The 16,620-nt window shown below is 49.1% G+C and overlaps 1 protein-coding gene across 1 annotated transcript; it reads right to left on the reverse strand.

The window, feature by feature from the left end:
- Window positions 1–671: 671 nt before the first annotated feature.
- IFNLR1 (interferon lambda receptor 1) lies at window positions 672–15,023 on the reverse strand. The gene is made up of 6 exons (XM_032863752.1): window positions 14,878–15,023; window positions 8,269–8,453; window positions 5,885–6,027; window positions 4,244–4,403; window positions 3,587–3,720; window positions 672–2,506 (listed from the first exon to the last, which is right to left on the reverse strand). Exons 1-6 carry the CDS (start codon window positions 15,021–15,023, stop codon window positions 1,727–1,729), a joined length of 1,548 nt encoding a protein of 515 aa, XP_032719643.1. The 3' UTR covers window positions 672–1,726.
- Window positions 15,024–16,620: the final 1,597 nt, after the last annotated feature.

The following is a 16,620-nucleotide window of genomic DNA, read 5'->3' on the forward strand; positions in this document are numbered from 1 at the left end:
TTTGGCCCTCCATCTTGTTCCCTTTCGCTCCATGACCTCTCTTGAGGCTATGTGTTCTGGGCTCTTGAAGATTCATATACACACCTTAGAAATGCCCACCAGGGCCGGGATGAGGGAAGGAGGCTTGTTTTGGCCTCCCATGAATCCTTTAGAGATAACATAGACTCCCCTTCCTGACGTACAGGTGGTGCCAGAGGATCTAATGATAAGTTAGCTGTCAAGGAGGTGTGATCCAGCCCTCTGTGTGTGCAAACCCTCTGCTCTCAGCACAATGCCCTTCTGAATGTCCCCTGGCTCTATTATACCTGCGGACTGAGGCCTGGATTTTGCACAGAGTAACTATGCCTCTGCACGGATTACCCTCCACCCAATACCCCCGTCAGTGAGTTACCCTGAATAAAACTGTGCATAAACTCTATGCAGTGGCCTCCTTCATCTCCTGGTCTCGAAGTGCCCTTTCAGTTTGGGGGATGCTTTACTGCTTCTCCCTCACCTTTAACATACCCGCTGCTAGAAGATGCTGGATTCTTCTAGCATCTTCTAGAATCTTCTAGCAACTTCTGCAACTAGAAGGGAAAATGCGACTTCTTTATAATTAAGGAGTCTGCCTAAAGTGCTGTCAAAGACAGGGATCACAGCCCAAGAGTCCATTTCTCTGCCGGGTTGCGACCCCAACAAAGCAGACCCCTGGAAGGTGGATCATTTGGTTCCTTCTTTTCCGGGAAAGGGGAGAAGGGTCAGGGTCCCTCTTGGCTGGGCTCTGGCTTCTGAGAGTGCAGTTTCCTGACCAAGAGGAGAGAGGAAGTTAGGGTAGAAGGCAGGAGGTAGATCGGAGGTGAGACCCGCTAAAAGGTGAATGTTAGTTGCTCAGAGTTTAGGGGTCACAGGTGGGAGGGGCCCAGGAGTCTTCTCAGAGCCTGGGAGGATGGAGAAGCCCACCAGCCACCATGCAGAGAGTACCAGTGATGTGCCAGGCACCACACTACACGTCTCTCTCTTGGGACTCTCAGCAACGGTTGAGAAAACCTAGGTAGAGTGAAGGAAGGTGGGTTACCCAAGGTCCCATGACTGGTAAACGTCAGAGCTGGGATTTGAATCCAGGTCATCTGATCATAAAAGGTATGTAATTCCATGAGTCAGAGGCTGGGATTTGAATAATGACTACCCTCTCCCTTCCTCTCCAACATCCCCTGCTTACTAGATCTTTCTTTACTGGGGCCCACCCAAGACAATTCATGAACTAGGAGGCTGAGACCTGTGGGTGGGGGAGCTCGGCAGGTGCCAGAGAAAGACATGACAGTGACAAAGATGTGCTCCCATTTCCCTCCCGCCAGATCCAGATGGCCCCATGTGATGTCAGGACAGCCTCTGGTGTCCACTGTGACCTGACTTCACCAGTTTCATGCTATTCAGGGATGATTCTCCTAACTGGCCTGTCACTCCAAAGGCAGTGGGGGTGATACAAACACCCAACCAACCTCTGACCTCAGCCCATTCTTGTCTCCACCCCTCCCTCAGCTCAGCCCAAAGCTGGTGAGTCAAAGACGATGCAGTGGCTTCTTACTGCTCAAGGCAATTGACAACAACCCTGGGGTTTCCGAAATGCTTCAAGAACCCTCCATGTCCTCAGTGGTGATGCTCCCAGACTCTCAAGTCTCAGTGGCATCTCGGTCCTAGGAAAGCTCAGTGGCACCAGATGTGGTGGGGGGTGGAGCTGGGGAATGGCTCACCTGGCCATGTAATGTCCCAGGGTCCGACCTCTGACCTTAGTCTTCTGTAGGCTCCCGGCCCCCCAGCTGCCAGGACTGTCATCCTTAATTTCTGATTCCCTTCCTCCTCCATCTTCACTTTCTTCTTCGTCCTCCTCCTCCTCCTCTTCCTCTTCAGGGTTGCTGTCCCAGCAAAAGGTCAGTGTGTGGAGAGAAACTGGGGGCTCCCCAGGGAGCAGATCCAGCCCTGGTGAGAAAGAGCCCCAGCTGGCCCAGGAGGAGAGGTCATCTTTCTGGGGATCTTCCAGGAAACTCAAGTCCTTGGAGAATTCAGGCAGTGGGAGAGGCTCCTGACACCTGTCCCCACCTGGCCCTTGGCCTGGCGTCTTCTTGGCCAAATAGCAAGAGGACTCAGACTCATCCCAGGGGGAGGAGCCCCCCACACTGGTCCAGCTTCTGTCTGAAGCATCCGTAGCAGACCAGCCTTCGACCTGGACAGGAGGGCTCCAGGTGTCCCCTGCCGCAGAGTTTCCCGGGATCTGGTGCTCCTGCCCTAGGAAGGAGGGTGGTTCAAGGTAGGGCTGAAAGTTGACATTGTCGTCTGTGTCCTCCTCATCATCCACCTCCTCAGCACTGTTCTTCTCTGGTCCTGCCTGGATGGTGGCTGGGGTCCTGACTCCGGGGCTTGGCCGGACCCTTCCGGTCAGTTCCTTTTGGGGACAGAGGGTCAAGGTATCCAGGGGCTCAGGACCACTGGGATGAAGGGTTGCCACGGGGTATCTGTTTCCAGAAAAGTCCTGATTTGGGGAGGGGAGAAAAGAACAGAAAATCGGGCTTTCCTGAAGGATGGGTTCTCCTGACAACAGACCCCAAGACAAGGAGTCAAATGTAAGTTCTTTTGGGAAGTGATCCCAGGAAACACCAGTAAGGGAAAATTCACTAGGGCTGGGGGAGAGCCACCAAGAGAGGCTGTCGTCAGGCAAGTTACCCCTAGGGGGCAGCTGGAAGCCAGTGCAGCCCACGTACCTCAGGGCACCATCGAGTGAAGGGTGGGAAGAGTGACAGTGATGCTGGTTCCCCATCCAGCCACGTGCACAGACGCAGTGGACACCAGAGGCCAGAGGAAGCCCCCTGGGGCAGGTGCTGGCTGCTGGAAGCTGAGTGGTGACTTTCCATGTAATGAGCAGGGGGAGGGGTGTGGCAGAGCACAGAAATGTCTAACACACAGCTTGTAGTTCAGATAGGATTTCCCTGCAGGTCCCAGAGCTAGGGACTTTGAAAACACTTCTGGGCAGCAGGTACCCAAAATCCATCCTCAAAGCCATCCTGACCCGAGGGCCCACTGAGCTGCACCTACAGCCTAGCCAGCCTCACCAAGCCCTCATTTGAACAAGTCAGACCCATCTGACCTCTCCAGGCTTTCCCCTGCCCCATCTTCTAAGGGAGTGACTCGGCAGACAAGTGAGGAGATTCCGGGATCAGCCTGGGCAAGACACACCCTTGGTTAAACTGTGAACTCAGTGCTGGGATCCTTTTAAGATTTCCCCTTCTGGCACCACCCTCTCTCCCTCCCACTTCTGGGCATCCCTCCTGAGTCCCAAGGCTGGGGGTTCTGCTCTCAGCACTTGACAAATCCATAGCAGAGAGGATTTCACTATGGGGACTTAAGGCACGTCTCCCTCCCAGGTATATTTGCCATTTGAATTTGCTGCCAAAGGAAGGAATTACTAATGGTGGAAATTTAGACATGAAAATAGGAGATTTTTGTAGTCTGGACTAACTGATACTCTATCTGACTCATGTTTTTAAGTGCAGCCCCATTTCCTTATTCTTCAACAACCCTCCCCCTCTGTTGCACATGCCCAGTCTTGTCATACCAGGGCCCATGGCATCTTTGCCTGCTGAAACCAGGGGTTCTCTCTGAAGCTCTTCCAGATCACAAAGCCTATGGCAATGACCAACAGCAGGGGAAGCAGAAGTGGTAGCAGCACCAGGAATGCCCAGCTGGCTCCTAAGTGAGGAAAAATAAGAACTACAGAAACTGGGTGGCTCAGTTGGTTGAGCATATGACTCTTGGTTTTGGCTTAGGTAGTGACCATCTCAGAGGATCATCTCATGGGATTGCACTCAGGAGGGAGTCTGCTTAAAAGATTCTCTCCCCCTATCCTCCCCCTGCCAGTTTGTACACGTGTGTGTGCACACGCTCTCTCTCTCAAATAAATAAATCATTTAAAAAAAAAAAAGAACTGCAGAAACAATGACCATGGCTCCCATCTCTAACTGTATGGGTGCTGTGGGCTTCACATGCATTACCCCGTGTAATTCTCATAAGAGTAAACCCATCCTACAGACTGTGGAAACCAAGATTCAGAGAGGTGATGTAAGCTACCCAAAGACACAGAGTGAGTGCAGTGGAGCTGGGATTCTAATCGAGGGGAGTCTATTTCCGGACTTAACACTCTTAACCACCATAGGATGGAGATAATATGTCCCAGTGGGGCAGGGAAGTCCTCACTCTACCACTCGGCACTCACCGGGGGCATCCAGGAAGAAGCAGGTGGGCTTGGAGAACTCGCTGTATTTAGGATCACCAAAGGTGTAGATGGTCCTGGCGCTGAGGCAGTAGTGGCCACTGGCGGCTGGCTGCAGGGGGATCTGCACTGGCTGGCCATGGGAGGTGACTGGAAATCGCGTCTGTTTGTGGAAAAATGGCAGGGGGTGTGGGCAGACCCGCTGTGGGGACAGGACAGGGTGGGGTGGAAGGATACACCTGGGATCCCTGCCTCTTCTTCCCCTGCATTACAGTCTAATCATGAGGAGGCAACATTAGCTGGTGTCTTCTCCACTGAGTCTTCAAGTAGAGAAGGTGAGCACTCAAAACCGCCCTGTCCCTCATGGTCACCTTTGTGGGCACCCCGCTGCCCCTGGGGCATGTAGGTCCCCATTTTGGAGGCCAGATTCCTCAGGCTTTCCACCCTCAGGGCCTCCCAATGTATCCGGGGGGTAGGGAGCATCTCAGTCATTCGGTCATTACGGACCCAGAAAACTCCAGTGCTGCCCTGCCCAGTCCAGCAGCCCCTGGTCCAAACTGAAATGAGCTCTGAGTGTAAAATCCACATCGGCTTTCAAAGACTCTGTGCAAAAGGGATGTGAAACCTGTCAGTAACTTTTATATTATTTACATGTTGAAATGATAACATTTTATTGGATGAGATGAAATATATTATTAAAATTAAATGAACTTGTTTCTTTTACAGAATTTAATGAGGAACATTTAACATGACACCCATGACTCCCACTATATTTTTACCCAAGGGTCCTGGAGACAGGACAGTGTCGGAAGAAGATCTAGGGTCCAGAATATATGAGCAAGTGGTCAGGAGTGTGAATGTTGGGGGGTTCCGTGAAAGAAAGAAGGAATAAGAAAAGGGGTCAGTAAATTACAGCCCATGGGTCAAATCTGGCCTGCTATCTTTTTTTTCTGCACATTGCATTTCCCTGGAACACGGCTATGCCCATTTATCGACCCATCGTCTGTGGCTGCTTTCCTGTGTTAGAAGCAGAGTCCACTAGCGGGACAGACCACGTGACCCTCAAAGTAAGAAAATATTTGCTATGTGGCCCTTTACGGAAGACGTTTGCCAACCCCTGCCATCAAGCAATATGTACAGACACACACACGTGCGTACATGAGAAACAAGTCTGAAGCTGGGTATTTGTGGTAGTCTCTGGGTGCTTTTAGGTTCCTTCCAAGAATGTATCTGTGTTTTCTGATTTTTTTGTTGGTAATGAAACCAGTGGCTTGGCAAGCAGGACTCCTAGGGCCTATCATACTTCAATCAGCTTTCATTGGACAAAAAGGGTTTCATAATTTAAAAAATATATATTGGATAGAAAACGGGTGTGCTGTTACTACCTATAATGTGCACGGGCAGGACATCTTATATTTGCCTTCTTAGGTGGAGAAGGGAGGTGGCGGGGTCGGGGAATGGTGCACAGGCCAATCAGGGCCTGACTACAGAGTCAGGGGTGACTGCCAGGAGTGAGAGGTATGTGGGGAGGGCTTCCTGGAGGAGGTGTGCAAAAAGTAGGCAGGCAGGGTGAGAGGCACTGGGGTTTGGAGGGGCAGTGGGGGAGGGAGGTCCAGCCTGGGAGGCAGGAAAAGGGCTTTTTACCTTGTTCTTGATTCCCTCCTTCCAGAAATCCACCTCATACTTCAGATCCGGTCGGGGCATGCAGTGGGGCAGCTCATAGGTGGCATTGATGCTCAGGACCTCCTCTGTCCGAGTGACTACCAGGGCGGGTGGGGCTGGCTCCACTGGCAGAAACAGAACAGGACCTATCAGCATCCATCCCCCTGCCTCCAGGCAGGCCTGCCCTCCCACTCTGCCCTCTGCCCCCACCTCCCAACTCAGAGAACACTCCCGAAAAGGCAAAGTGGCTCTGGTGTTTGTTAAGCACCTACTATGCCTCAAGAGCCTTAAAGTCATTTTATTTCAGCTTTGCAGTGACCCTGGGAGGGAGACACCACTATTCTCATCATTCAGAAGGGCAAACTGTGAAATGAACAGGCCAGGCTCACAGCTCACCTGCCTTTCCTCCTGCTGCCCCCTGCACCTGGGTGCCTGCACGTACCACGGGTCTGTCAGAATCCTGTCTCCTGGCACTTTCTACGGTTGCTGACACATCACCACAAAGAGGGTGGCTTAAAACAACACACATGTGTTACTTCCCAGTTCTGTAGGTCAGAGTCCGGGGACACTGATAACATATTAAGCCCTGAACAGGAAGCTGGAGGGAACGGGGATCTTGACCTCCAGGAGTTGGAGGAAATTAGGGGGCAATGAAATACGCAACTATCAAAACTCAAGAGAGTAAATGACCAGGGCCCCAGCCGAGGGTGGCAAAAGTCAGGAAGGCTCATTCTGGCTTGAGGGTGTGCTGTGGGAGAGTCAGGAGAGCTTCAGGGAGGAGGAGGCAAACACACAATTAATAATAATAAAAAAGTAACCTCCTCGCTGTATCTTTCCTTCCACCCTGCTCGCTTATCCCTGTCCCCCCAACTACTGGTTCGTCCTTCGCTCTTCTAGCCTGCCTGGCTGCCTGCCTGCCCATCCTTCCTTTCTTACCAACCAACACTCCTTTCTTTCTCCCTGTTCCTTTAGACTGTCTTCCTGCCTTTAGGCTAGCCAGCCCCCTACTTCCCTGCCTTCCTTCCTCCCTACCCTCCCATTCTTTACTTTCCATACATCGTTCCATCTTGTCCTTGTTCCCTTCCTTCCTCCTTTGCCTTCCCCTTTCCCCCTGTCCTTCCACCTCTTCCCTCTTCCCTCTTCCCATCCTTCTATCTACCCATGGATCCATTCATCTGCCTTTCCTTCCTGTCCTCCGTCTTCCCATCCACATGTGATTCATTTCCAATTAGTTTATGTCTTTCCAGGCAGCCTTCTTCCTTCCCCGTCTCTGCTGTAACCTCCTGCACCCCCTCCCTTCTCCCCTTCTTATCCATCTACCCAGCCAGCTTCTCGTACCCAGGTTAGCTCTTCCTTTCTACTATCCCTCCCTGCTACCTTTCATTCAAGCCCTTTCTCCTCTCTCTCCAAGCCATATTCTGTGCTCACATATTTTGAGAAGACTGGGCAGCAAGTTACAGATCTCAGCTCCGAGAGGCTATTGTCTGAATATTTCTCTTCTCCTTATTACCCCTCCTCACTCTTGGTCTGGTCCAGTACCATGACCAAGATTAGAAAGATCCAGATCCTTATTCCATCTCTACCCCTCATTAGCTGTGTATCCTGGTAAGTTCCTTAGCTTTTGTGAATCGTACTTTATTATTTTTTTTAATGGGTTGATGAAAAGGAACTGCACAGGTTTGTCATTAGGATTAGAAATAAAATACACTGGGAGGAGAAAAGTACTCTCCTGGTTCAGTGTTAACACTGGTGATTTCTGAATACGGTACCCGTGGGGGATGCTTTCCTCTCTATTTTTCTCTCCTTCTCTCCCCCGCCCCAATTTCTACAGTGCACAGAAGTTACTTTCGAAGCTGGAATTTAAAAATTGTTTCCTTTTTTAAAAAGATTTTGTTTATTTATTTGAGACAGAGAGCACAAGTGGCGGTGGGGGTGCAGTGAGGAGGGGTAGAGGGAGAGAGAGAGAAGCAGACTCCCTAGCCTGATGCAGGGCTTGACTTCAAGACCCCAAGATCATGACCTGAGCTGAATGCAGATGCTTAACTGGCTGGGCCACCCAGGTGCCCCCCAAATATTGTTTCTTAAAGAGAATTTGAACATAAAAAATAAGAATGAATATATAAAATGCCTCGCGTAGTTCATGACTAAGGTTGTACTCGCTAGAAGATAAAGAGCATCGCTAGAAAGAGGTGTAAATGGAATTGTTGGTGCTGGCAGAAGTCCCCTAAGCCACTGCCACGAAGCCAGGCTACATGTGGCTGTCCTTGCTTTGGGGACGTGGGAGACGGTGGCCAGGACAGCAGGGCCACTTAGCCAAAGTTCCTGGACAAGGAATCTCCCACCAGGTCCCTTAACCACAGACTTACCTTCAAAAAGGTAGTCCAGGTACTTGGACTCCACCATGGGGGACCTGGCGCTGGCAGCAGCTGCCCATACGCGCCCCTTGAACTTGTTGTACAGGTCCTGTTTCTCCAGGCACATCAAAGAACACACCAGCGCTTTGGTTCCTTCGCACTTCTGCACTTTTCTCCACCGTCTGGGGGTCGCAGCGCTGAGGGAGGAGACAGGGGAGTTTGGGCTGTGGACTCAGCCTCTGGGGTGAGAGGGCTAAGCGAACAAGTGCTCCCTTGTCCCTCCATCTGCCCGACTGTCCACCCGTCTGCCTGTCCCACTAGCCAGCCATGGGCTAGGACAGAATGAGAACAGTCTATTTAGGAGCTCAGGCTCTGGGAGAAGCAGGTGCTGGGATCCTGGCTCCGTCCTTCACTAGCTCTGGGGCCTCAGTGGGTCATCCCCCCCCACGTGCCTCCCCAGGGCCACGTGGTGGCCGCTACTGTCAGTGCTAGCAACCGGTTCCCTTGTTCTTCATTCAGGCCTTTCAGGCCACCTGCTGTGTGCCAGGCATCGTGGTGGGTGCTGTGTGGCTGTAAGAGGGGACACGCACGTCTGTGATGCCAACCTTCAGACGTCACTGGGGTCCGAAGAAGGGACTTGCATACTGGCCATTATTCTTGGGGAACTGGCAAGGCCTGACAGGTCCTGCCCTCGGGAACTTCCATTCTGGTGGGAAGGGGAGAAAGACAATCATCCCACCAGCGAGGCGAACCCAGGAGCGGGTAAGGGCAGCGGGAATGGGGAATGGGGGAGGACTGCTTTCCAAAGGTAGGCCAGGAAGGTCGTTTTGAGGCCTTGATAGCAAGGAAGTCAGGGTAGGCCTGCGGGAAGGAATGGCAAAAGCAGAGCCTGCAGTGGGAAGGAGTTTGACCTGTCCGGAAGAAAGCAAGGAGGTCAGCGTGGCGGCAGGCCAGTGGGCAAGGGAGGGAGATGTACGCACAGGCTGGAGAGGTGGGGGGAGGGGTGGATGGGTAGATTAGGTAGGGCCTCCGCATCCTGGTAAGGAGCTTGTATTTTATTCCAAGCGTGCTAGGGAGTCACTGGAAAGTTCTGAATAGGGGACCTGAGACGATCTAATTTCTGTTTTTAAAAGATCACTCTTGGGGCACCTGGGTGGTTCAGTTGGTTGAGCATCTGACTCTTGGTTTCGGCTCATGTCACGATCTCAGGGTTGTGAGATCAAGCCTCACATGGGGCTCTGTGCTGAGTGGGGAGTCTGCGTGAGATTCTCTTCCTCTCCCACCCCCTTTTCCCCTCCCCCACTGGCTCTTGTGTGCACGTATGCTCTCTCCCTCTCTCAAATAAATAAATCAATCTTAAAAAAAAATAAAAGATTACTCTGATAAAGCAGCTGGGAGGCTGCAGCAGTGGTCTAAGGGAGAACGGAGGTGAGGTTGGCGAGAAGGGGCTGGACTGGGGATATGTTCTGGAGGTAAAGTCGGTAGGACCTGCTCATGGATTGGATGTGGAACACGTGGAGAGGAGAATCCACAGTCACTCCTGGGTTTGGGCACCGAGTAATACATGAATGGAGGAGGCTGAGATGGGTTTGGCAAAGTGAACAGATTTTGGGGGAAGAATTCCTCTGTTTTGTTTCTTGGTAGAGCTATAGCATGTAAACATTAACAATAATAATTAAAACAACCCTGGTGTAGTTATATTAATATGAGACCAAATATAGACTTCAAAGTTCACAGAAATATGAAAGACGAGAAGAACCACCACAAAATGAGAAATTATTTCATTTCTCAGGAAGATATAAAAATTCTCTTTTATCTACCTGCTAAACAGCTACATACACTATACGGCAAAAACAGACAAAACTGTAGGACGAAACAGAAAATCCACAATCATCATGAGAGATTTTCAATACACCTCACTCAGTAATTGATGACTGAACAAAGAAAAATAAGCAGTAGGTATGTAAAATACACAAAAAAGAAAAAGGTAATTATCAAAGTTGGTCTAATGAACATAAATAGAACTGAACTAGTTGAGCCACACGTGAAACAAAATATGAACAAAAATGTTAGCACATAGTTCCCTTGGTTGAGGGCCCATCCTTATGACTGCATTTAATCTTAATTACCTTGCGAAAGGCCTCATCTCCAAATATACTCATGTCAGGGGGTTAGGGCTTCAGCACACGAATATGCTGGCATATGACTCAGTCCATGTCAGGGCTGTTATGAATTAAACTGGTATGAATGCTCATGTACAAGTCTTTGTATGGACGTAGCTTTTCATTTCTCATAAATAACACGTTAGGAGTAGAATCTGGGAGATTTGGCAACTGAAGGTGAAACATGACAAGAAACTGTGGAGCTGATTTCCAAAGCCACTGTACATTTCCACCAACAACGCAAGAATTCCATTTCCTCCACATGCTTGTCAACACTTAGTATTGTCAATCCCTTTCATTTTAAGCCTTCTAGTTGGTGTGTGGTAGTTTTTCATTGTACCTTTGATTCACATTTCCCTGAAGACTAAGGCTATTGACCATCTTCTTATGTACTTTTTGGCCACTTGAGTATCTTCCTTTGTGAAATGACGATTCAAGTCTTTTTGGGTGATCTGTCTTCTTATTAATAAGACGCAGGAATTCTTTATCTGTTTTGGATACTACTCCTTTTCCAGTGTATATATATGGTGAATATTTTTTTTAAATAGTAGCTGTTTTTTTCATTTTCTTCAGGCTTTTTTTTTTTTAAACAGTAAAAGTTTTAAATGTGATGAAATCCAGTTTATTAGGTATTACGGACTAAATTGTTTTCCCCCCAAATCATATGCTGAGGCCCTAACCCCCCTGTATGACTGTATAGGCCCTTGGAGATAGGGCCTTTTAAGAGGTAATGAGGAATAAATGTGGTCATAAGGGTGGGGCCCTAAACCAATAGGACTTATATCCTTTAAGGAAGAGAAAGGGATACCAGGCACGCTCTCACACAGAGAAAAGGCCACATGAGGACGGAGAGAGAAGGCGACCATCTGCAAGCCAAGGAGAGAGGCCTCAGGAGAAAGCAAACCTAGGGACGCCTTGATCTTGGACTTCCAGCCTCCAGAAGTGTGAGAAGTATGAGTCTGTTGTTCAAACCCCCAGGCTATGGTATTTTGTCTTGGGAGCTCTGGCAGACTAAGACAGATTTTGGTACCATAAATAGGGTGCTAATGTAAGAAATAGCAAAAAATGTGGAAGTGGCTCTGCAACTGGGGAATGTCTAGAAGCGGGAAGAATTTTCAGGTGCATGCTAGAAATTCCCAGAGTGCCCTGAAGAGACTACTGGTAGGGATAGGGAGTCAAAGGCGGTTCTAGGAAGAACTTGGATGCAAAGGAAGAACGTCTTACTGGAAACTGGGGGAAAGGTGATCCTTGTTAGAGAGTGGCAAAGACATTGGATGAATTGCGTTTTGGTGTTTTGTGGGAAATAGAAGTTAAAAGTGATGAACTTGGATATGTAGCTGAGGAGATTTCTAGGCAAAGTATTGAAGACGTGACCTGGTTTCTCCTTACTTCTTATGGTAAAAGGAGAGAGGAGAGAGGTATGTAGAAAGCACTGTTAGGCCAAAAGGAACCAGAACTGGAAAATTCTCAGCCTATGCATATGGCAAAAAAAATGAGAAAGTAAGTTCTAGAAGGAACACCAAGGGTGAGGGTATAGTTGGGAAATTTGATACAGAGATCATGGATGGGACTCACGGTTAACTTAATCAGCCATCTCAGTAGAAGCCAGAAACAGAGATGGGATTAGAATGATCTGTATACCTACCTACCTGTCTCATCCTGTTTACTGAAAAGATTGAAAGCAGTAGCTAAGTGGAGATCAGCACAGCTAGCACATACATTGTTCTTTAAAACCATTTTCTACTAAATGGTGAAATGGCTGATTCAGGTTTTAGGTCCGGATTGTGCAAATGAGCCTGGAAGATTTTGGTATAACAGCAACAAAATAACCAAAATTACTAGCATCAAATTAAAAGACTCGGAGGGTGCCTGGGTGGCTCAGTGGGTTAAGCCTCTGTCTTCAGCTCAGGTCATGACCTCAGGGTCCTGGGATGCAGCCCCACATTGGGCTCTCTGCTCAGCAGGGAGCCTGCATCCCCCTACCCCTGCTTGCCTCTCTGCTCCCTTGTAATCTCTTTCTCTGTCAAATAAATAAATAAAATCTTTAAAAAAAATAAAAAAAAAAACATAAAAGGACTTGGGACCGAACTTGAAAGGATTTTTCACTGCCTCCAAACGGGATAATTCAAGTTTTAATTCGTAGACAAGTTGCATTAGATTGAGACCGTCAGCTATGTTTAAGTACTAGAGTTCATAATGATAACAAAGAAACCAAATCAATCACCCTTGGGAGATGACAGAGAACCAATTCATGACCTTGGAAACTTGCACAAAAAAATGAAACAAAAACCTGAATCAGCCATTTCACCATTTAGTACCTATCTGAAAGGTATACTGAATGTCAAATATGCTAAGAGAGGAAGCATCTTTTTGTAAAATAATTCCACCTAATAAGTGAAAAAAATCATACAATTAGAATATCATCATTTAAGAATCCTCACAGGTGTTCAAAAAGTGTAAAAGAGAAGGACAGTATCACAAAGGTCTGGAGGATGGACTTTGACTTCTAATCAGCCCATCCTGGCTCCACTATTCTCAGTGGCGTGACTGAGCAAACCATGCTCTGGGCGCCCCTGTTTTCTGCACTGCAGACCACAGGTGCCACACCCCTCCTCACAGGGCTGTGTGAGAATAACTTCGGTTAATGTGTGGACACAGTGCCTGATACACGACAAGCACACAGTTCATGTTAGGTGTTTCCTGCCTCCTGATACATCCCTGTACAGTTCTTTCTTTTGAGAGCTTGCTGGCAATCTGCCCTTTTCCAAGCTAGGCCTCCCACCCTCTTACTCACATCCAGATGCTATAGACGGAGGGACTATGACAGAACAGGAAGCACGTAAGCTTTGGGGTCAGACAGGCTGGGGTTTTTCTTCTGGCTCCATCCCTGGTTCCCTCGGGCAGATCATAGCCCCTCTCTGAGCTCAGGTTCTTGGTCTCTAAAACTGCGGGAAGTGCAGGGCTCAGTCGGTTAAGTGTCCGACTGTTGATTTCCGCTCGGGCCCTGATCTCAGGGTCCTGGGTTGAACCCCCTGTCGGGCTCCGTGCTCCCTCTGTTCCTCCCCCTACTTGCATTCTCTCTCCCACAAATAAACAAAATAAAATCTTGAAAAAATAAAACAAAACAGGGGAAGCGCAGACCTGCCTGGGTATACAGGGAGGAGGAAGTGAAACATTCATGTGAAACTTTAGAACTCAGCCTGGCACAGGTGGGTCCTGTATACTCGGCACGCACCACCCCTTCTTGCTTCGCCCTCCTCACCCGGCCTAGAGGAGTCCTCTTGACTACCTGCTTCCATCATCTTACTCTCTTACTAAAGAACCTCAAGTGATTGCTATCTATGTGCAAAGATCAGCAAATCTGTTTCCACGTTTGGATTTCTCTGGATTAGTTATGATTGCCTGGAATGCCAGGCTGAGAAGGATCTCAAGGTTCTGTAGGGAAAAGCATGATCCTCGGGGATACCCACCACAGGCCCTGCAGGAGATACGTCTGCCCTCCCTTTTCAGCTGGAACAACTCCAAGCTCCTCATCCAGGCCCTGGAGAATGCCACCACTGGGTCCCTGTAGCTCTACCCAAGCCCTGTTCCAACTCTTCTCAAAGATCCTCCTGAGCTACCCTATGACCCAGCAATCGCACTACTGGGTATGTACCCTAAAGATATAAACGTAGTGATCCGAAGGGGCACGTGCACCCCAATGTTTATAGCAGCAATGTCCACAATAGCCAAACTATGGAGAGAACCTAGATGTCCATCAACAGATGAATGGATAAAGAAGATGTGGTATATATATATACAATGGAGTACTATGCAGCCATCAAAAGAAATGAAATCTTGCCATTTGCAACGACGTGGATGGAGCCAGAGGATATTATGCCAAGTGAAATAAGTCAATCAGAGAAAGACAATTATCATATGATCTCTCTGATAGGAGGAATCTGAGGGGCAGGGCGGAGGTCATGGGGGGGAAGGGAGGGAAAAAATGAAACAAGATGGGACCAGGGAGGAGACAAATCATAAGAGACTCTTAATCTCAGGAAACAAACTGAGGGTTGCTGGGGGATGGGGGATGGAGGGATAGGCTGGCTGGGTGATGGAATTTGGGAGGGTATGTGCTATGGAGAGTGCTGTGAATGGTGTAAGCCTGACAATTCACAGACCTGCACCCCTGAAGCAAGTAATACATTATATGTTAATTTAAAAAACATAAAAAAATTAAAAAAGATCCTCCAGAGGCCCAGTAGACCCAACACCTGTGCACTGTCCCCTAATCAGCATCATTCCCCCACCTCCAGACCTTTATCAACGTACTCTCCAAACACCTGCCACAAGCTGTCTCCCGTGGGACACAGAACCAGGAAGCTGACGACACCCAGTGCAGGTGTCCCAGACAAGCCCCTCCAGCTTCTGCCCACCTCCTCAGGCTCCCCAAACAAGACCGGAGGCTCCCCTCTACCTTTGATAAGCCACAAAATAGGTCACGTTCTGGGAGTAGCCAGGCCCTGGGAGCCATGTCAGGTACACACCGAAGTCCCGGGAGAGCAGCGTCACGTTCTGGGGAGGGGGGAGAAGGGGCTTCCCTGTGGGAGAGAAAGAAATCATGAAGCCTGGAGCTCCTGACCGGTCTTGACACAGGCCATCTGGAACTGATGAGCAGTGTGGTGGGTAGTCACGTGCTCAGGGAGTTTGAGAAGCAGGCGTCATCTGGGGTAGCTAAAACATGGGAGGCATGAAGTAGGCTGGGCACCCAGGGCCAGGATTCCGATCACAGCTATGCCACTAACTGCCTGTACCGCCCCCTCATCTAATCTTTTAAAGACCTGATTCAAATGTCAGTTCTCTGACCTCTCTAAGAAGTGGTAGTGAGGGTGATGGGGATGATGGTGATGACAGTAGCAGCTAATGTGTATTGTGTCCTAACCATTTTTTTTCAATCCTCCCCACTTCCCTAGGAGGTAGGCACTAACTGTGATCATCACATTAGAGATGAGGGAAACAGAAGACTTGTCAGGTAATAAGTTATAGAAGTAGAATCCAAAGCCAGGCCAAGACAACTCCAAATCCTGAGCTCTTGACCATACTTCCTTCTTGAGGGTCTCATGGGGCCTTGTTCAACTTTATCCTTCCAACATCTCTGAACCACTACTGGCCAATGACATCTGTGGACCACTGTGTACCAGAAGTTCCAAAGAGGAATATAATTCCATTCTTGCCCTTTAGGAGCTCATGGTCCTATGAGAATCCAGCTCCCTGAAGTATACATACAGGTCACACAGGGTGTATTTATGTATATTTATGATGTGTAAATTAAATGTGTATTGATGATGGAAATCCATACTGGTTACAGAATGGCGTGGGGGGAATGGGGAGGGGGCAGGTCTACGGATGGCTCTTGCCTCAGCTCCCTACCCCTGGCCTTTTAACCCAAATATGGGTTAAAATATGGGTTAAATACAGCTTCCACCTCATCCTGGGATCCCCACTTGGAACTGGATCCCTGGGGTGCAGATGCTGTCACTGTTCCCAGCTTTCTAGCAGGTGAGCCGCAGAGGCCAAAGTCTGAGAATTATAAATTATCTTGTGGCAGCACACGCCCAGAGCAGAAACAGCAGCTAGAGTAGTTACTGGCTACTGAGCCCTCGAAGGGTGGGAGGCACTGGTTTGACACTTCTTCACAAAGCCTCATTCCGTCCTTAGGACAAACCACCCTATGGGGTGGATGTCACTCTCTTTCCATTCAGGGGACTAGACTCAGAGACAGATGGTAAATAATTTGCCAGAGGCTACGCAGCCAGTTTGTGTGGGGGCCAAGATTTGAACCTGGATCTGACTGTGCTTTACCCTAAACATCACAAACAGCGGTTTGTGTCGGGTACATTAAATATTTCCCAGGTAAAAGTGTAGTTAGATCCAGATAGGAAAACTACTGAAGTTGACAGTGAATCAGGGGGACAGACGATCCCTCCCCACCCCCACATACACACAGAAGCACTGTCCTTTACCAGCTGCAATGACATCCCCTGCTGTGGACGTGCCTGGGGCTGGAACATCCATGAGCTGACCCAGGTGGACCGATGGTCTTCCTCCAGCTGCCCATCCCACAGCCAGAGCTGGCCATGCTTGCTTCAGCTTCAGGCTTCTCTTCCCGCGCTTTCCTTCTTGGGTAACTCCCCTGATGGGTCTGAGCCTCAGTTTCCCC

Source organism: Lontra canadensis, unplaced genomic scaffold, assembly GCF_010015895.1.
Source record: "Lontra canadensis isolate GAN:19392208 unplaced genomic scaffold, GSC_riverotter_1.0 scaffold25, whole genome shotgun sequence".
Classification (NCBI taxonomy): Eukaryota; Metazoa; Chordata; class Mammalia; order Carnivora; family Mustelidae; genus Lontra; species Lontra canadensis.

Excerpts from the sequence above, each read along its gene's own strand:
- IFNLR1 (XM_032863752.1), bottom strand. The coding sequence starts at position 15,023 with ATGATTTCTTTCTCTCCCACAGGGAAGCCCCTTCTCCCCCCTCCCCAG. Across the intron at positions 4,404-5,884 it reads AGGAGGGAATCAAGAACAAG|ACGCGATTTCCAGTCACCTC; the intron begins GTAAAAAGCCCT and ends TTCCACAAACAG. Across the intron at positions 3,721-4,243 it reads CTTCTTCCTGGATGCCCCCG|GAGCCAGCTGGGCATTCCTG; the intron begins GTGAGTGCCGAG and ends TTCCTCACTTAG.